This window comes from Hoplias malabaricus, chromosome 1 (genome assembly GCF_029633855.1).
Source record: "Hoplias malabaricus isolate fHopMal1 chromosome 1, fHopMal1.hap1, whole genome shotgun sequence".
Lineage (NCBI taxonomy): Eukaryota > Metazoa > Chordata > Actinopteri > Characiformes > Erythrinidae > Hoplias > Hoplias malabaricus.
The window spans coordinates 23,956,040-23,971,280 of NC_089800.1; the positions used below are offsets into that span (position 1 = coordinate 23,956,040).

Consider the following 15,241-nt stretch of genomic DNA (forward strand, 5'->3'; position numbering starts at 1 on the left):
GCTCTGTCTAATGAATTTGAGTTTATAGACCTAGGTCAGTAATTATTCTAGATAACTAAAGTCAGTGTAACTGTATCCTAGTTAATGTTGGTGAATAACTGCCTTCAGAGTATTTTTCAGATTTAATAAATTTAGAGTCTTCATGGCAAAATAACATGGCTTTCCAAAGCACTGAATTATGAGACAACATGGGTAGAAAGGCATTTAGGTTGCTACCTTTAGTTTCAGATGCTCTGTGATATGATGCAATATTTAATATATATAAAGTTGAAAGATTTCATCCATTTTGCAAAACATTTTTATTATTATTTAACCAGTTATGCCTTCATAAGTCTCAAAACTACAAAAAAAAAAAAAACAACAGATAACAGTGCATCAAAATCTTTTGCAAATAAGTAAAAATAAATCTGCTTTAATAAACAATTTCAATAACTAATATTAACATATAAAATCAGATATAGTGTTTTAATGTGAGTTATGCCGTTGTTATGAGCCAGAATTCACAAGCTGTAAGTTGAAAGTTATTAATATTAATAAGTTATTAATATCTTTAGCAAATTTCCACTGACTGAAAAGCAATATCCCTGGAAGAATTCAAATGAACTAACCCCAGCTGACCACAGTCATGAAGTCTATTTAAACCTTATCTTTTCAGTGGTATATCTTTAGGTGCACCTAAACAATTCAAATCTCATGATGAACTTAAATCATCACTGTCTCAAAAACAATGGAAAATTACAGAAAGGAAAATATTCTTGGCTTTTGTTGGAAAAAAATGTTTTGTTTTTTAATGTCATGTCTATCTTTTTTTATATCACTGGACAATTTTATTTAATAGAAAGGACAACTGGCATTAACAAATTATGTTAAAAAAAAGCAGTTCCAGCAAGGCATTATTGTGAACCAAAAACCAGACACAACATATACTTTGAAAGAAAACATGGGTAGGACAAGGGAAACACAAACAAATAACAGAACAGGACAAAACTGAGCAGAAACAAACAGAAAACCACTATAAACTGTTGTGGAAATATACAAGGAAAATCATCTACCCACAAGACCAGACAAGGGAGCACTGAAAACAAGGCAGGGACAAGGGAGGAGACAGGAACCAAAATAAAACCATGAGCTAAAGAAGTACAAAGGACACATGACATAAAAGAAAACATAAAAACCGAGCAGGTGTCAACTCATACACTTTACTATAAAATACGTTGTTGTAAATATTTTATAATAAAATATCATCAATAATCTTTCAGGTTAACATAGCTAATTATTTTCATTTTACCAGTAACATCAATATATCAATAAAAAATATCAGTAGAGTGCAGTCTGCCATTGGTTATATGTGTGTGCAGTTATCTCTGAAAGAATTTTATTTGTCAAACAAAAAAATTCCAGTTCTGGTTTAAGTGATTATCGGAGGAATACACTGCAGTAAAGAAAATCAAAATAGGGTACACTTCAGTTGTTGATAATAGTTGTAGGCAGATTTGTAGTATATGAATGTGCTATTTAAGTAAATATTAGTGTTAATGGCTTTAGATATTGACACTCATTAAAATCCTTCAAAAAATCTTCTTTTGTCTTTCATAGAAATTTCACCTCCATCACCATGCACTTCCATGTTGAAGTCGTCTTCATAATCCTGTAGAGAAATCAACACATCACTGAGTGCTGTCAATCACTGGAGCACTACACTAGTAGATGTACACTCTCATAAACAGGACAAAATACTGAAATGGTTAAACTGAGCTCTTCAGCACATGTGGTAGTGCTGAGAGAAAAATTAACATTTATTGTTATTAAATACTGATGAAAATGTGAGAGGAATCATGTTTTCACCATTAAAAACAAAATGGATTTAAAAGTATATTATATTCATATAATATAATATATATTCCTATAGTATATTTTTGTCCCCTACAATAATATTTACAAATGGAAACAAACATACAACCAGAGAGAGAGAGAGATGGTTAACTTAATTAATAAAAGCTTATATATGGTATTTAAAGGTATACACCACAGCCTCGTTCCTTTATTAATTATTTGTATGTATTTGTTTGCATTAAATTGAGCAATCTCTTGGATGACAGAATGTGGGCTCCAGATGCTGCACTATGAAAACAAAATATGAACATATTACTTTCTTTACAGGAAAAGAGCTTTTGTTTGTTTTTTAATGTAAATAATTTGAACAAGCAGCTGGTCTTTACAATATGTAAACCTTCAAAATGATGGACCAGGAATGATTCATAATTAAAAATGTAATTGTAGTAATTGGAGCTTCATTTGTGACCATTCATATGTGCTACAATGATGTCATTCTGAAAGCTGGGGGCTATGAAGATCTCTTGCACAGGTGCATATATGAGAACCGCATGGAAACACACCAGGTAATTGAACTTTGTACAATATTTTCCCCAACAGTGTCAACCCACCAAAAGAGCTTTTGAAGAATTTCCCATTTCTGTGTTTTTTCTTTTCTATTAAAGTAAATATGACTAAGTATGCAACATTTGCTTATAACTGTATATGTTACTGTTAAAATATTTATTAAAGCAGGATTGACAATATGAGGTAAATCCACAAGATATACTATATTAGAATTTATATTAGAAGTGAGAGTTTTTAAGATGTTAAATTAACCCAGTACTTACTTACACTCCACTGACAGGTCTGGATCCCTTCTGTAAAATCAAAATAATTTTAATTGGAATCAGGACGCCAAAACAAAATGTAAACAAACACACACACACACACACACATGAATTTGCATGAAAATCATTCGCAAATCACTTCTTCTTTTGTAAAAATCCAGATTCATCAATATGTTCGTTGTATGAATACCATAATCTCCACCCATGAATTTCTAATGACCGCCTTATAAGGAAGCGCTTGGAGTGAGGCACCGCTGTAAAAAGCCTTTAAAATCTCAACAAAAAGCAAAAGTAAACAAATGTTATGAGAGGAAACCAATTTTATTTAAGTGCATTCAAATCTGCACTTTTTAGTTTCATTCTATGTATATTTTTTACTTATTTCTGGGAGATAAAATGGGAAAGTTACATAATACAGTGTAAAAGTTTTGGGCAAATAAGAAAATTGGATATAAGAAGCTATTATCTGAGCAGTAAGAGTTTATGTGCTCAAATAAATATTAAAACAAATAACTTTATTAGTGATATTCTGTGTGTTAATGTATTGGTTTAACCTTTAACTTCTCTTTTTTATTTGAGGTTATCATAAACTATAAGTGATTTTACAAATCCATATGATCAAGAGAACATCTGGAAACCAACACAGATACTTTAAGAAAAGTATATTTTGTACTTATAATTATATACAATTGTATATAATCACCACTCTTATTTAGAGGATACATTATTTAAAATAATGGTCATTTTAGGGGCCTAAGACATTTGCACAGTGCTCTACAGTGTAGTCTATAGCAGTGATAATTAAATCTAATCTGGAAAATTGGCTCCATAATGATCTCCTTTTAAAAAACAAAGCCCATTTTAAAAATGATATGCTTGTAATTAATGTACAGTAACCCCCAAGCAGCTGGTTTAACCCATTTCAGTTACATTATTTATTTATTGTAGTTTATGGCAATGGAAAAAGCATATTACAATTAAATATCATCTGGAAAATCTATTGCATTATGATATTTTGAGTAAAAAAATAAATCTGCATGATAACTCACAAACACATAAATACATAGATAAATATATAAATAAAACATGTTGTTTGCATTTTCTCATGTTCTTCACCATCTGAAGGAATCCTGGAATTTAATGAACAATAATGAAAATAGTATTGCCGCCCACAGTAGGAGCTTAATAACATGTTTAAAATTCATTAAAATAAACAAAAATATGCCGCCTTACCCTTTTCCTGTAAATTACAACTCCAGCTACGGCACAAAGAAGCAGACATATAAACAAAGGTGTGAGGACATAGAGTCCTATGGTCTCCATTCTCAGCCCCTCGTACCCTGAAAGAGAGTAAACAAATGGGAAAAACTGATAAATTTCTCATACACAGCTCCTCCGCCTGCAATGGAGATGATTTGGCAAATTTTTCACATACCCAGCTCTTACAAATGTAGCAACATTTAAAAGGGAAATTAACAGGCTTTCCAACAGTATAAGATTTATCGCAATGAAGCATTGATACAACAAAGAAATAACTTCTTTACTCTTTGTGTTATGTTTATATATATATATATATATATATATATATATATATATATATATATATATATATATATATATATATATATATATATAATGTTTATATATATTTATACCTATATTTATGATATTTGATTATTCACCATGTTCAAGGAATTCTTATTTGTAAGAGATTTTACAAACGTGTTATAAATGTATTTAAATATTTTGTTGGATACTGGTAACTTACCAGACATTCAGAGTAACCACTTTACTACAGTTTTAAAACTTTTGCAAGCTGCAAGGAATATTCACTATTACTGTAGATGTCAAGGTGTGTGTTTATGGCAGTTTCTCTACATGTTCATTGTGTAAAAATATAGTGGCCATTAAAAAAATTATTTTATTTGCACAAATAAATAAGTCTCATTCTCCATTATAAGCACTATATTGTTAGTTAGTGCGTATTAATATCATGGAAGTAATTCATAAATAACAACCTACATTAATATTATTGTTAATTAATATTAAATAATAATACATTAATATTAATATAAAGTATTTAGTAAAGTAAGCTATTTGCAAGACCATAAGTGTAACTTATTCACCTTTTAAAACTATTGATTTACCTTTAGGATGTGCTTATTAATGCTATAGTTCATAGCAAAAATACAATAATGCAGTTGAATACTAACCTGATCAATGTAAATGTATTGCTGGTTTACAGTGATTCTGACCAACAGGACACTCAAATATATACTAATAGAACCATGCAAAAAAAGAGTTTACTAGCAATAACTACTATATTGGCAGCACTGGTGGTGCAGCAGGTAGTGTCTCTGTCACAGCTCCAGAGTCCCGCTCCGGGTGATTGTCTGTGAGGAGTGTGGTGTTGTGTTCTCCCTGTGTCCGCGTGGGTTTTCTCCCAGTGCTCCGGTTTCCTCCCACGCTCCAAAAACACAAAAAGTGTCCATAGGTGTGAGTGAATGTGTGAGTGTGCGTCGCCCTGTGAAAGACTGGCCTTGCACACAGTGATTCTGGGTAGGCTCCGCACCCACTGCCACCCTGAACTGGATAAGTGTTTACAGACAATGAATGAATTAATATTCTAGGGTCAACATGCCCTATAAAGATATTTGAGGTTTATGCTTGCAACTAAAGTATTACAATGCTAAAATATTTAGGACATTAGTAAATAAACAGTTAATAATCTTTTTTAAAAAAAATTGAAAATACATTGTATGAACATTTCATTTTACACATTTGTAAGTGTTTACAACAAAAATGTTACAATTAAGTAATAATAAAAAAAAGCTGACCTTAAAATAAAGTGTTACCTTCTAGGGTTATTAATAAAAATAATAGAAAATAATAAAAAAGCTGGAATTCTGGAAAATGTTTAATACACCTTAGTAATTGATTACTAATGTGGTAATGAGAAGCCAGTGATTGAACAATTACTGACATTAGAGATTAATGACTGCTTCACAAGGGCATTAGCCTCAAGCAACTACATTTTTCATCTATGTTAAATGTATTACCTTAAGTTTCATTAACTTACTATACAATTTCTCTAGTGCTGTATATTACTTCTATAATAATCTTTAATACTTCTTTGGATATGTAATAATAACTTGTGTATTCATTTGTTGAAAACTGGACAAAAATTGTGTTTCTCTGTAAGGTATTGTATGTGTAAACATTTTCATTTTTAGTTTGAGTGTTCAAATATGTAAAACTACATTATTTCAAACACTAGATAGCAAAGTAAAATGTCAGATTAATTTACGCTCGTAAATAATCATAATCTCAGTTTAATAACCACTGAATTGTCTTTTAAGTTCTTGATTTGACATCATATACAAAGTACTATACATTAACTATGTGCAGCTGGAATAAATAAGAAAAATCATAGTGGAATCACTAAATAGAAGGCTTAAGAAAAGTCCTTACTTACGTTTTACTTTTAAATTGATTTCTGAAATCTGAACATTTTCTTTAAAATGAGTTTTGCAGGTAATGACCCGTCCATGGTCACTAGCCTTTGCAGTGAATTTTAATGTGGATCGAGCTTCCATTTTATTTCCATGTGTTTCCTGAATTGTGCTGCCATATAACTGTCCATCGTTCCAGGTGATGGAAGGTCGGTCTTTGGGGCACATGTAGGTGACTGAGCAAACAATATCTGTTTCCACGCCCTCAAGAAACTCAGTGCTGGAGTCAGGCGTGATCTGAGGTGTGTCAATGGCACCTATTGACAATTCAGATCAAATTTATTTGAGGACAGTGCGGTCATTTTTTGAACAGTGTGCAAACAAATGGTGAAAATGAGTCAATAAATGAGTCAATAAAATTCATTTTTAAAAACTCAGAAAAGTACAAGTTCAGAAAAGCCACTTACACTTTCCAGTATGTTCTTTGGTAGCTGAAGCTGAGAGACCACCAGGATGATTAACAATACAATCAAATCTCTGATTGGCAGACCTCAGAATGCCTTGCCGTATGAGTGTGATTTTCCACTTGCCATCACCAATGTCGTCATCTTCAAATTCGTCACTGGTTCCTTCTTTATTTTCTATCCCACTCAAAATCAGAGTAGGTTTGTTGGCAGGGCAGGTGTGGGAGGTGCTGCACTGAACTGTGATAGTTTCCCCAATTTGACTACCTCCAAAACTCCGAATACTGGGTTTTTCTGCTGATGCTGCAACAGTTCAAAATTAACATTAGGGAGAGAGAGAGGCACTGGTCAAATGTGGTTCAATGTTGGACAGTTAATGAAGAGAGCAGTTTGAGAAGCAAGATACAGATCAAATTCTTACTTTCAATTAAAATGGTACTTGTAACATCATAGAAACTGTAAGTACGCCATCCAACATGTTCTGGGTCTATCCAGGTGTATATTTTTTCTCCATGGTGGGACAGGTCGAGGTTCTTAATCAGCAGGCTGCAGTCATTTAGTTCTTTACTCGAATATAAACTGGTTTGTCCTCTGAACTTTTCAATCACATATTCAGGGTACAAATCATCATAAACTAAAGGGTAGCCTCGACTAACATATTGATACCACACTATTCGATCAGGGTTAGTAGGTGGAGAGTAAGAGTAAGAGAATGAACATGGTATGACAAGGCAGGAACCGTGTAGGCCTCGAATGTTCCTTGGCATGTTGACAGACCACGCCCAGGTCACACTGAACAGGACACCTGTACGCCAGAAAATAGAAGTGTGTTATTGACAATTCTTTCCAAATTGTAAATTCTATATTTTTTTGTATTTCCTGATGCATCTAAAACTCTGTACAGCCTTCTATTTTAGTAAAACAGTAGTAGGTGAATTGATTAAAGAAAAAGTGTGAGGAATCCATTTCTCTTTGTGGAGCTATTTTTTTTCCATTTTTAAGAAAACTGTGGTATTGATATAATAAAGTACAAGAGAAATATCATAAAACACTGACCGTTTAAAATTAAATGCAGTAGCAGAAGTCTGGTCATGTTCTTGAATGCAGTCGAGCTGAACTGAATATAGGACTGACAAATAATAATAATAATAATAATAAACGAGAGAGAAATGTATTTGATTGTTTTAATATAATTTTGCAATTAATTTAATGTATCATACCTGTTTCTTTAGTTATTTCAGCTGAAATCAGTACTTTAAGTTAGTATTCCAGGTTACACTGCAATAATCACACTAACTATAACTGTATTTCAATAAATTAGAATAACATCTAAAATTAATTTATTTCAGTAAGTCAATTACTAAAGTGAAATTCATATCACATAGATGCATTACAAACAGAGTGATCTATTTCAATCGTGTATTTCTTTTAATGTTGATGATTATGGCTTACAATGGAATCCCAATGAAAACCCAACAATCATTATCTCAGAAGATTGGAATAATCAACACAAAACACCTGCAAATGTTTCCTAAGCCTTTAAAATGGCCCCTTAGTCTGTCACAGTAGGCCACACAATCATGAGGAAGACTGTTGACTTGACAGCTGTCCAGAACATAGTTATTGACACCCTCCTGCTGTATCCATGCATATTAATAGAAAGTTGAGAGGATGGAAAAAGTGTGGTAGAGAAAGGTGCACAAGTAACAGAGACAACCTGTTTGGAGTATCAGTCAGAACACTGGAGTGTTAGTGGTGATTTCAGTCTTTTATTGGGATTCAGCAAATAAAATAGTAGGCACGTCTACACACCAGCACAATCATTCAACACTAATTCACAGGCTCAGGTTGTAGATTAGAGATGGGAAGTTATGATGAGAGTAATTAAGTAAGGAGAATGAGAAGTATGGTCTGAGATTGAAAACAAAACACACATTCTAGTAATTATTCTCCAACTAGAATGCTAATCATTCAAAGGCAGTACAATAACCATTTAGTTTATCTAATAATGCCCTCTAGTGGGGAAATATGGTTGTTCACTTCTGTTGCTACATACAAAGTTCTAGAACATTCGATACTCATTTAACACAGAGCTAAAATTTTAATGTCGAATAAAAACCTAAACATCACAAACTTTGCAATTAACTGTTCAATCCAGCCTAATATTACTTGAAACATTACTAAAGAGGAGAAATAGTTTAAAGCAGTTAAACTCTGCAATCTCCACCAAGAAAGATTAGTAATGGCAAACAATGTATTATTATCTACTTTAAACAGTAATTATTCAACTTACATTGGGCATACACACACAAAAAGTTTATAAGGACAAACAGTCACAAGTTACATGTACCCCAATGTCTCCTCTCCAACTAACTGTGCAAGTCTATATGACAGAATCTGCAGCTTCTAGTTATGGAGGTAGATGGTCCTTAAAGAGCTAGGCCTCCAAAAGCGGTCTTTTCAACAGCAGCCTTGAAAGGACTGTCAAGAAAAGGCCATTCAAAAATTTTGGGGAGATTCACAAGAAGTGCTGCTGGGGTCAGTGCTTCAGGAGCCACCACACACAGATGTATCCAGGACATGGGCCACATCCCTTGTTTCTTGTGTCAAGCCACTCATGACCCAGAGACAATGCCAGAAGCATCTCACATGGGCCAAGGAGAAAAAGGACTGGGCTGTTGCTCAATGTCCAAAGTGTCTTGTAAATGTTGCATTTCATTAGGAAATCAAGGCCCCAGAGTCTGGAGGAAGAGTGGAAAGGTACAATCCAAGCTTCTTGAGTCTAGTGTGAAGTTTCCACAATCAGTGATGGTTTAGGGAGCCATGTGATCTGCTGGTGTTAGTCCACTGTGTTATATCAAGTACAAAGTCAACGCAGCTGTCTACCGGGACATTTTAGAGCACTTCATGATTCCTTCTGCTGACACACTTTATGGAGATGTGGATTTCATTTTCCAGCAGGAGTTGGCAAGTGTCCACACTGCCAAAAGCACCAATACCTGCTTTAATAGCCAGAGTGTCACTGCTTGATTGGCCAGCAAACTCACCTGACCTAAACCCCATTGAGAATCTATGAGGTATTGTCAAGAGGAAGATGACAGACAAAGCAACCTGAGCTTCCATAACACCTCAGCAGTGACACATTGCACATTGGTGCACTAATTAATGCAAAAGGAGCCCTAACCAAGTATTGAGTGAATATGTGCATGTTTTTCAGTAGGCCAACATTTCTGTAATTAAAATCATTTTTAAAATTGATCTTATATATTATTCTAATTTTCTGAGAAAATGACTTTTGGATTTTCATTGGCTGTAAGTCATAATCATTAACATTAAAAGAAATAAATGCTTGAAATAGATCACTCTGTTTGTAATGAATCTATATAATGAGTTTCACCTTTTTAAGGGAATTACTGAAATAAATGAACTTTTTGATGATATTCTAATTTACTGAGATGCTCCTGTATATTTAAGCTGCAATATTAAAGATCTCCTATCAGATATTTTATATCAGTTTAGGTAGTTAATTTGATTATTTTATTATTATCATGAAAAATGTAAATTAAAAGCAGCTGATATTACAATAATAAGCTGTTAATAAATACTTTGAAAAGCTTAAATTTCCCTTTAAAAATGTGTCCTAACATCAATTTACATAGCAAAACAACACTAAACATCCATGATATTTAACTTTTCAGACTGACTCCTTCCACTCATAATATTTGCATACAATTACACCAGTCTGTGCATTGAAAAAATACAACTGGGCCATCAAAACAATTAATTCATTCATTCATTATCTGTAACCCTTATCCAGTTTAATTAATACTGGTTAATGGAAAAATTTTTTAGTAACTGCAGTGTTGGTAGCAGTGAGTGGGAAGCCAATCCAAAGCATGAAGCAGTGGATGGCAGGCGAGCAAGGCATCAGAGGTGAATAGCAGGAACAGTCAGTCCTCCCTGGTGAACAGACAATTTCTCAGAAAATGGAAAAATCTGTGGTTAGTTTTGGTTTTGCTTTTTGGGGTGCATATGATATTAGCATTGTGTTATGCGTCTGCAGAGACAGAAAGAAATATCCTTTGAACAACATCCCAGGGTCGGAGACACCAGTGGTCAGTATATATATATATATAACTACAGGTTCAGCTTATATATATACAAATAAACAAATAAAACTTTTCTAGGAGCTAAGGCTGGAAATCCGTTTTAAGCTGAACCTGTAGTTACTCCTTCCACCGCCGCTTGCTTCCACCGTCCAAACCGTCCACCGTTTTTTCTTTTCGCCCCCGGAGCCCGTGTGTTGGACCTAAATACACAGCTTCCAGCAGAGTTCGCAGTGTGAGCGCGTTCTCAACGTAAAAATATTAAAATATTAATATGAATAAAAATATTCTTACCTCCCTTAAAGACACTTAGTAAACTGCGTCAATTTGTTCTCCTTGAATTCATTGCTAAAACGTAGTGTAATAGACTTAAATGAACATTTTTACCATAAAATGACAGCATTTTTTACCTTGAAATGACAGCTTCACACCGATTGCGATGCGACGCTCCTCCGACATGTAACACTTAGAAAAGCGCCTCTCACTGCTGGGTCTTACGGAAAGTACCTTTCTTAATTACGTCAGGAAATTTTCCAACACTGCCGGAAACAGGCACGATCAGGATCTTTAGGAGACATTCCTGGTAAACAGCAGACACAGAAGGACCACCAGCTCTAACTAAAATATTGTTTGCATTAAATTATACAAATAAAAAAAACATGACTATAAAAAGGCTATATTAAGTAAATGTATTCCTCATATGTAGTCCATAGCTGGGCTATTTATTTCCTGTCCTAGAGGGCAGGTGTCCAACACAGTTTGATGATTATCATGGTCAAACACAACAGGATCAATTAATTGCTGGGTTTAACTGGGTCTTTTTAAGTAGAAAAATAACCAACAATGCTGGGCACATACTCTTCCCCTGAGAGCAAGGAGAGGGTGGACTACTGTTGGCCCACTGAGGGTAAAGTTGGAGGTCCACTAGTGTTTTGCACAGCATTTTCTGGGCAGACAGCTGCTAATTAAACAGAATTTTAGACAAAATGCCACATTTTAGGACTCTTCCATTCACAGTCAAATTTAATTTTTTTTCCTTCATTAGGTTCTTTTTGTTATTCTTTATAAATAAGATTAGTAAATAATTTTAATCCAGCACAGTGTCAACATTTTTATCATAATCATTTTATATCAGGCATTTACTCATTATTATATCTCTCATAGTTGTTGGTAATATTTGTATTAGTTTGTTTTCCAGAATAAAAGTCTCTGTGAATTTAAAATCTGTTTGAGGAGATTATAAACGAGTTATATCCTGTACAGGACAATAATATGAGTGGTCCGATGGTGGACCAGCAGTAGTCTATAGTCAGTGATGTACCAGCCTTTTTATGCCAGTGGACCGAACAATTCTCCTTTTATGGGTCAGGATCGGCAGGCAGCCATCCCCGTCACCCAGGAAGCATCTGGGGGTTCAGTGCCTTGCTCAAGGACACTTCAGCCGTGGATGTTCCAAGCTTGGTCTATAACCATTAAGCCACGACTGCCCCCGTATGTATGTAGTTGTGCACATATATGAAATCCTTCCAACTTGTAAACAGCAGACACAAAAGGGAGTGTGAACCAGTATTAAAGACCTGCCTGGTAAGTTTTCAGACATATTTGATTGTTCTTTTTAGGTAGTATAAGCCCACAAGCATGAATTTTGGATGACACAATAATTAATGACTTCTGTTATATACAATACTGTGCAAACATCAGTGTTACGTCTCGGTCTAGGAGATGATTATTGGTTAATGAAATTTCCCAAAAAATAAAGTTGAGAGAACTTTTTAGAAAAACAAACATACAGGATGTGGCACTCCTCGGATGTCATCCTGAATCAGCACAGCACCTGCACCATTATCACATGCATCCACTTCCAACTTAAATGATTGTGAAAAATCAGGAGCACTCAGAACTGGAGCACGACACAAGAGAGCCTTTACACTGTCAAAAGCCCTCTGACAATCACTAGTCCATACGTAATTCACATGACCTTTGAGCAGATCTGTTAAAGGGAGTACCACGACAGAATGTTTTTTACAAAAAGAGCGGTGGTGCCCAGCCATTCCTGGAAATCTCTGTAGTTACGTCTAGTATGTGGAGCAGGAAAATCCACGTGCGAACTTTCCTTTTACGATCAGGAGTAGACACAACATAATTGACCTCATTCGATTTCTTGATAACCTCAAATGGACCAGAGACCTTTGCGTGTAATGCAGAACCAGAAACCGGCAACAACACTAAAACCTGGTCATGAGGCCAAAATTCCCTCAATACTGCCTGCTTATCATAACATAACTTCATGTAAGATTGTGCAGAGGAAATATTTGTCTGTGCCATTTCACAGACCTTGTGGAGTTTCTCATGAAATTTACTGACATACTCTAACAAAGTACCACGACTGGAACATCTTTCAGCCAACAGTTGGTCTTTTAACAACTTTAAGGGTCCCTGCACTGTATGAGCAAACACCAGTTGAGCTGGACTAAAACCAGTTGACTCTTGTACGACCTCATGAATAGCAAACCTTAGGAGAGGCAAACCCTCATTCCACTCTTTCCCAGTTTCCAAACAGAAAATACGCAACTGAGATTTGAGAGTTTGTGGAAACCGCTCAAGAGCACCCTGAGACTGAGGATGTTTGATGCTCCACCTGCAGTTGCTGAAGCACTTGATCAAAAAGCTTAGCAGTAAAGTTTGTTCCCTGGTCTGTTTGAATGGTTTTAGGTAAACCAAAAATAGAGCAAAAACATACAAGGGCTCTAGATATAGACTTAGCAATTATAGTATACAGTGGGAAAGCATCTGGAAAACGAGTAGACAAACACATGGTAGTCAGTAAATACTGGTTACCACTTTTTGTCTTAGGAAGAGGACCAACACAGTCCAACACGGCAGGTACGGGACACAGAGGTGCTGGGGGAATGCTTTGATTAGATTTTTCGGCAACTTGACAAACATGGCAAGAATTACAAAATTTCACTATATCAGCCCTAAGTCCTGGCCAAAAGAAATGCTGCAGAACACGCTTATAGGTTTTATTAATACCAAAATGTCCTGCCATTATATGATTATGGGCAAGGTTTAACACATGGGACCTAAACTGTTCAGGTACTACGACTGTGGTGGAGACCACTATAATCTTAGGAGGCTACCACTGATACGTAGTTTGTCCTGTGTTCAATCCGGTGTGTCGGCCAGAACACCACTTGAGGCCAGAGTTAATTCAAGAATTTATTAGTCCATGAACATGAGGAATGAGAGCTCTGGGTGTATGTGTGTGGTCTGTAGAAAACAAATACATACAAGATTGTAAAGATTAATACACAAAAATAGCAATATGAATAAGAAAGAAACACAACATATGTTGAACTGTGATAAATAGGTGGGGTTCTAAACTCAGGATTCAGTACAGCAACATCAGAGCATTAATTATTATAAATAGTACTGAGACACCACCTAGCGGCCGATTCCTGTAACTAACTCAATGATATTCAGAGAAGACGATGGTAGCATTCCTACGGTTTCTCCACCCACCAATTCAATGTCCATAACATAAATTAAGAATATTACATATATATGAACATATAACGTAAAGAATGAATAAATCTACACTTAAAGTAGGACACTACCGGTAAGAGATAAATTCACAGTACACAACCGAGAGAAGGGAAACGGAACATACAAAAGGAGCACATGGACAGAACACACTCGCCTAATTAAGCAATAATGCTCATAAACATGAACTTGCGGTGTTTCCTTCGCATCCAGGTACTAATATGAATGAATAACATTTGACTCACGTTTCATCAATGACGCACATCGGCTAGTTTAAATAACACAAAGCAGACTGAGAAGGAACTATGGTGGCTGCACTTAACAACTGCTCCCCTAGTAGATGATGCTGGAAATTCGACATGCGAGTCATGCGACAGAGCTTCAACGAATGAGAAATAACTATGGCTAAATGCACATTTATAAAGAAAACAAAATATTAACATACACATTTAAGTTGTTATGTACTGAACGACTATAAGTATGTTATACACACTGGGCCTTTTGAACAGCCACCCCAAAATGTATGTAATACATTTGCTCACAACAAAAGGCACTAGGGTTGTGTACTAGCTGCTGGCACAGAACTGTCTTCATCAGCTTCAAAAGGGAGGGCCGGTAGGTCAATCAATCTTGTAACAGGCCGAGTGTATGTTTTGCCCTTCACCTCCACATCAGCTGTCCTAATGTGACCATCAGGGCTAGGGTGAACCTTGACAACTCAACCGATTAGCCAGAGGGCTCTTGGCAACTGTGGGTCTAACATCATAACTACTGAACCTTCAATGAGGTCTGCTGTTCTGGAATGCCACTTCTGGCGTGATTGCAGACTGGGTAAGTATAGACGAATGAAACAAGTCCAAAAGTGGTCAGCCAGTATTTGTGAGTGTCTCCACCGACGACGACTCAGAAGCTCATCCTTTGGATAGACTATCTGTGGAAGAGATCCGTCTGGCCGCCCCATCATAAGGATGTTTGGAGTCACAGGATCTGGGTCACTAATATCTGATGAGACA

The 15,241-nt window shown here is 35.4% G+C and overlaps 1 protein-coding gene across 2 annotated transcripts; it reads right to left on the reverse strand.

Moving 5' to 3' along the window:
- Positions 1-318: 318 nt before the first annotated feature.
- LOC136710515 (myelin-associated glycoprotein-like) lies at positions 319-11,176 on the reverse strand. Of its 2 annotated transcripts, none has more exons than XM_066686083.1 (8): positions 11,096-11,176; positions 7,636-7,708; positions 7,001-7,384; positions 6,583-6,882; positions 6,139-6,432; positions 3,897-4,003; positions 2,664-2,693; positions 319-1,648 (listed from the first exon to the last, which is right to left on the reverse strand). In XM_066686083.1, the coding sequence occupies exons 2-7, from the start codon at positions 7,670-7,672 to the stop codon at positions 2,664-2,666; spliced, it is 1,152 nt and encodes a 383-aa protein (XP_066542180.1). In that variant the 5' UTR covers positions 7,673-7,708; positions 11,096-11,176; the 3' UTR covers positions 319-1,648. The 2 variants fall into 2 exon arrangements, with proteins under 2 accessions (XP_066542180.1, XP_066542188.1); XM_066686091.1 differs by lacking the exon at positions 11,096-11,176 and adding an exon at positions 7,800-7,822.
- Positions 11,177-15,241: the final 4,065 nt, after the last annotated feature.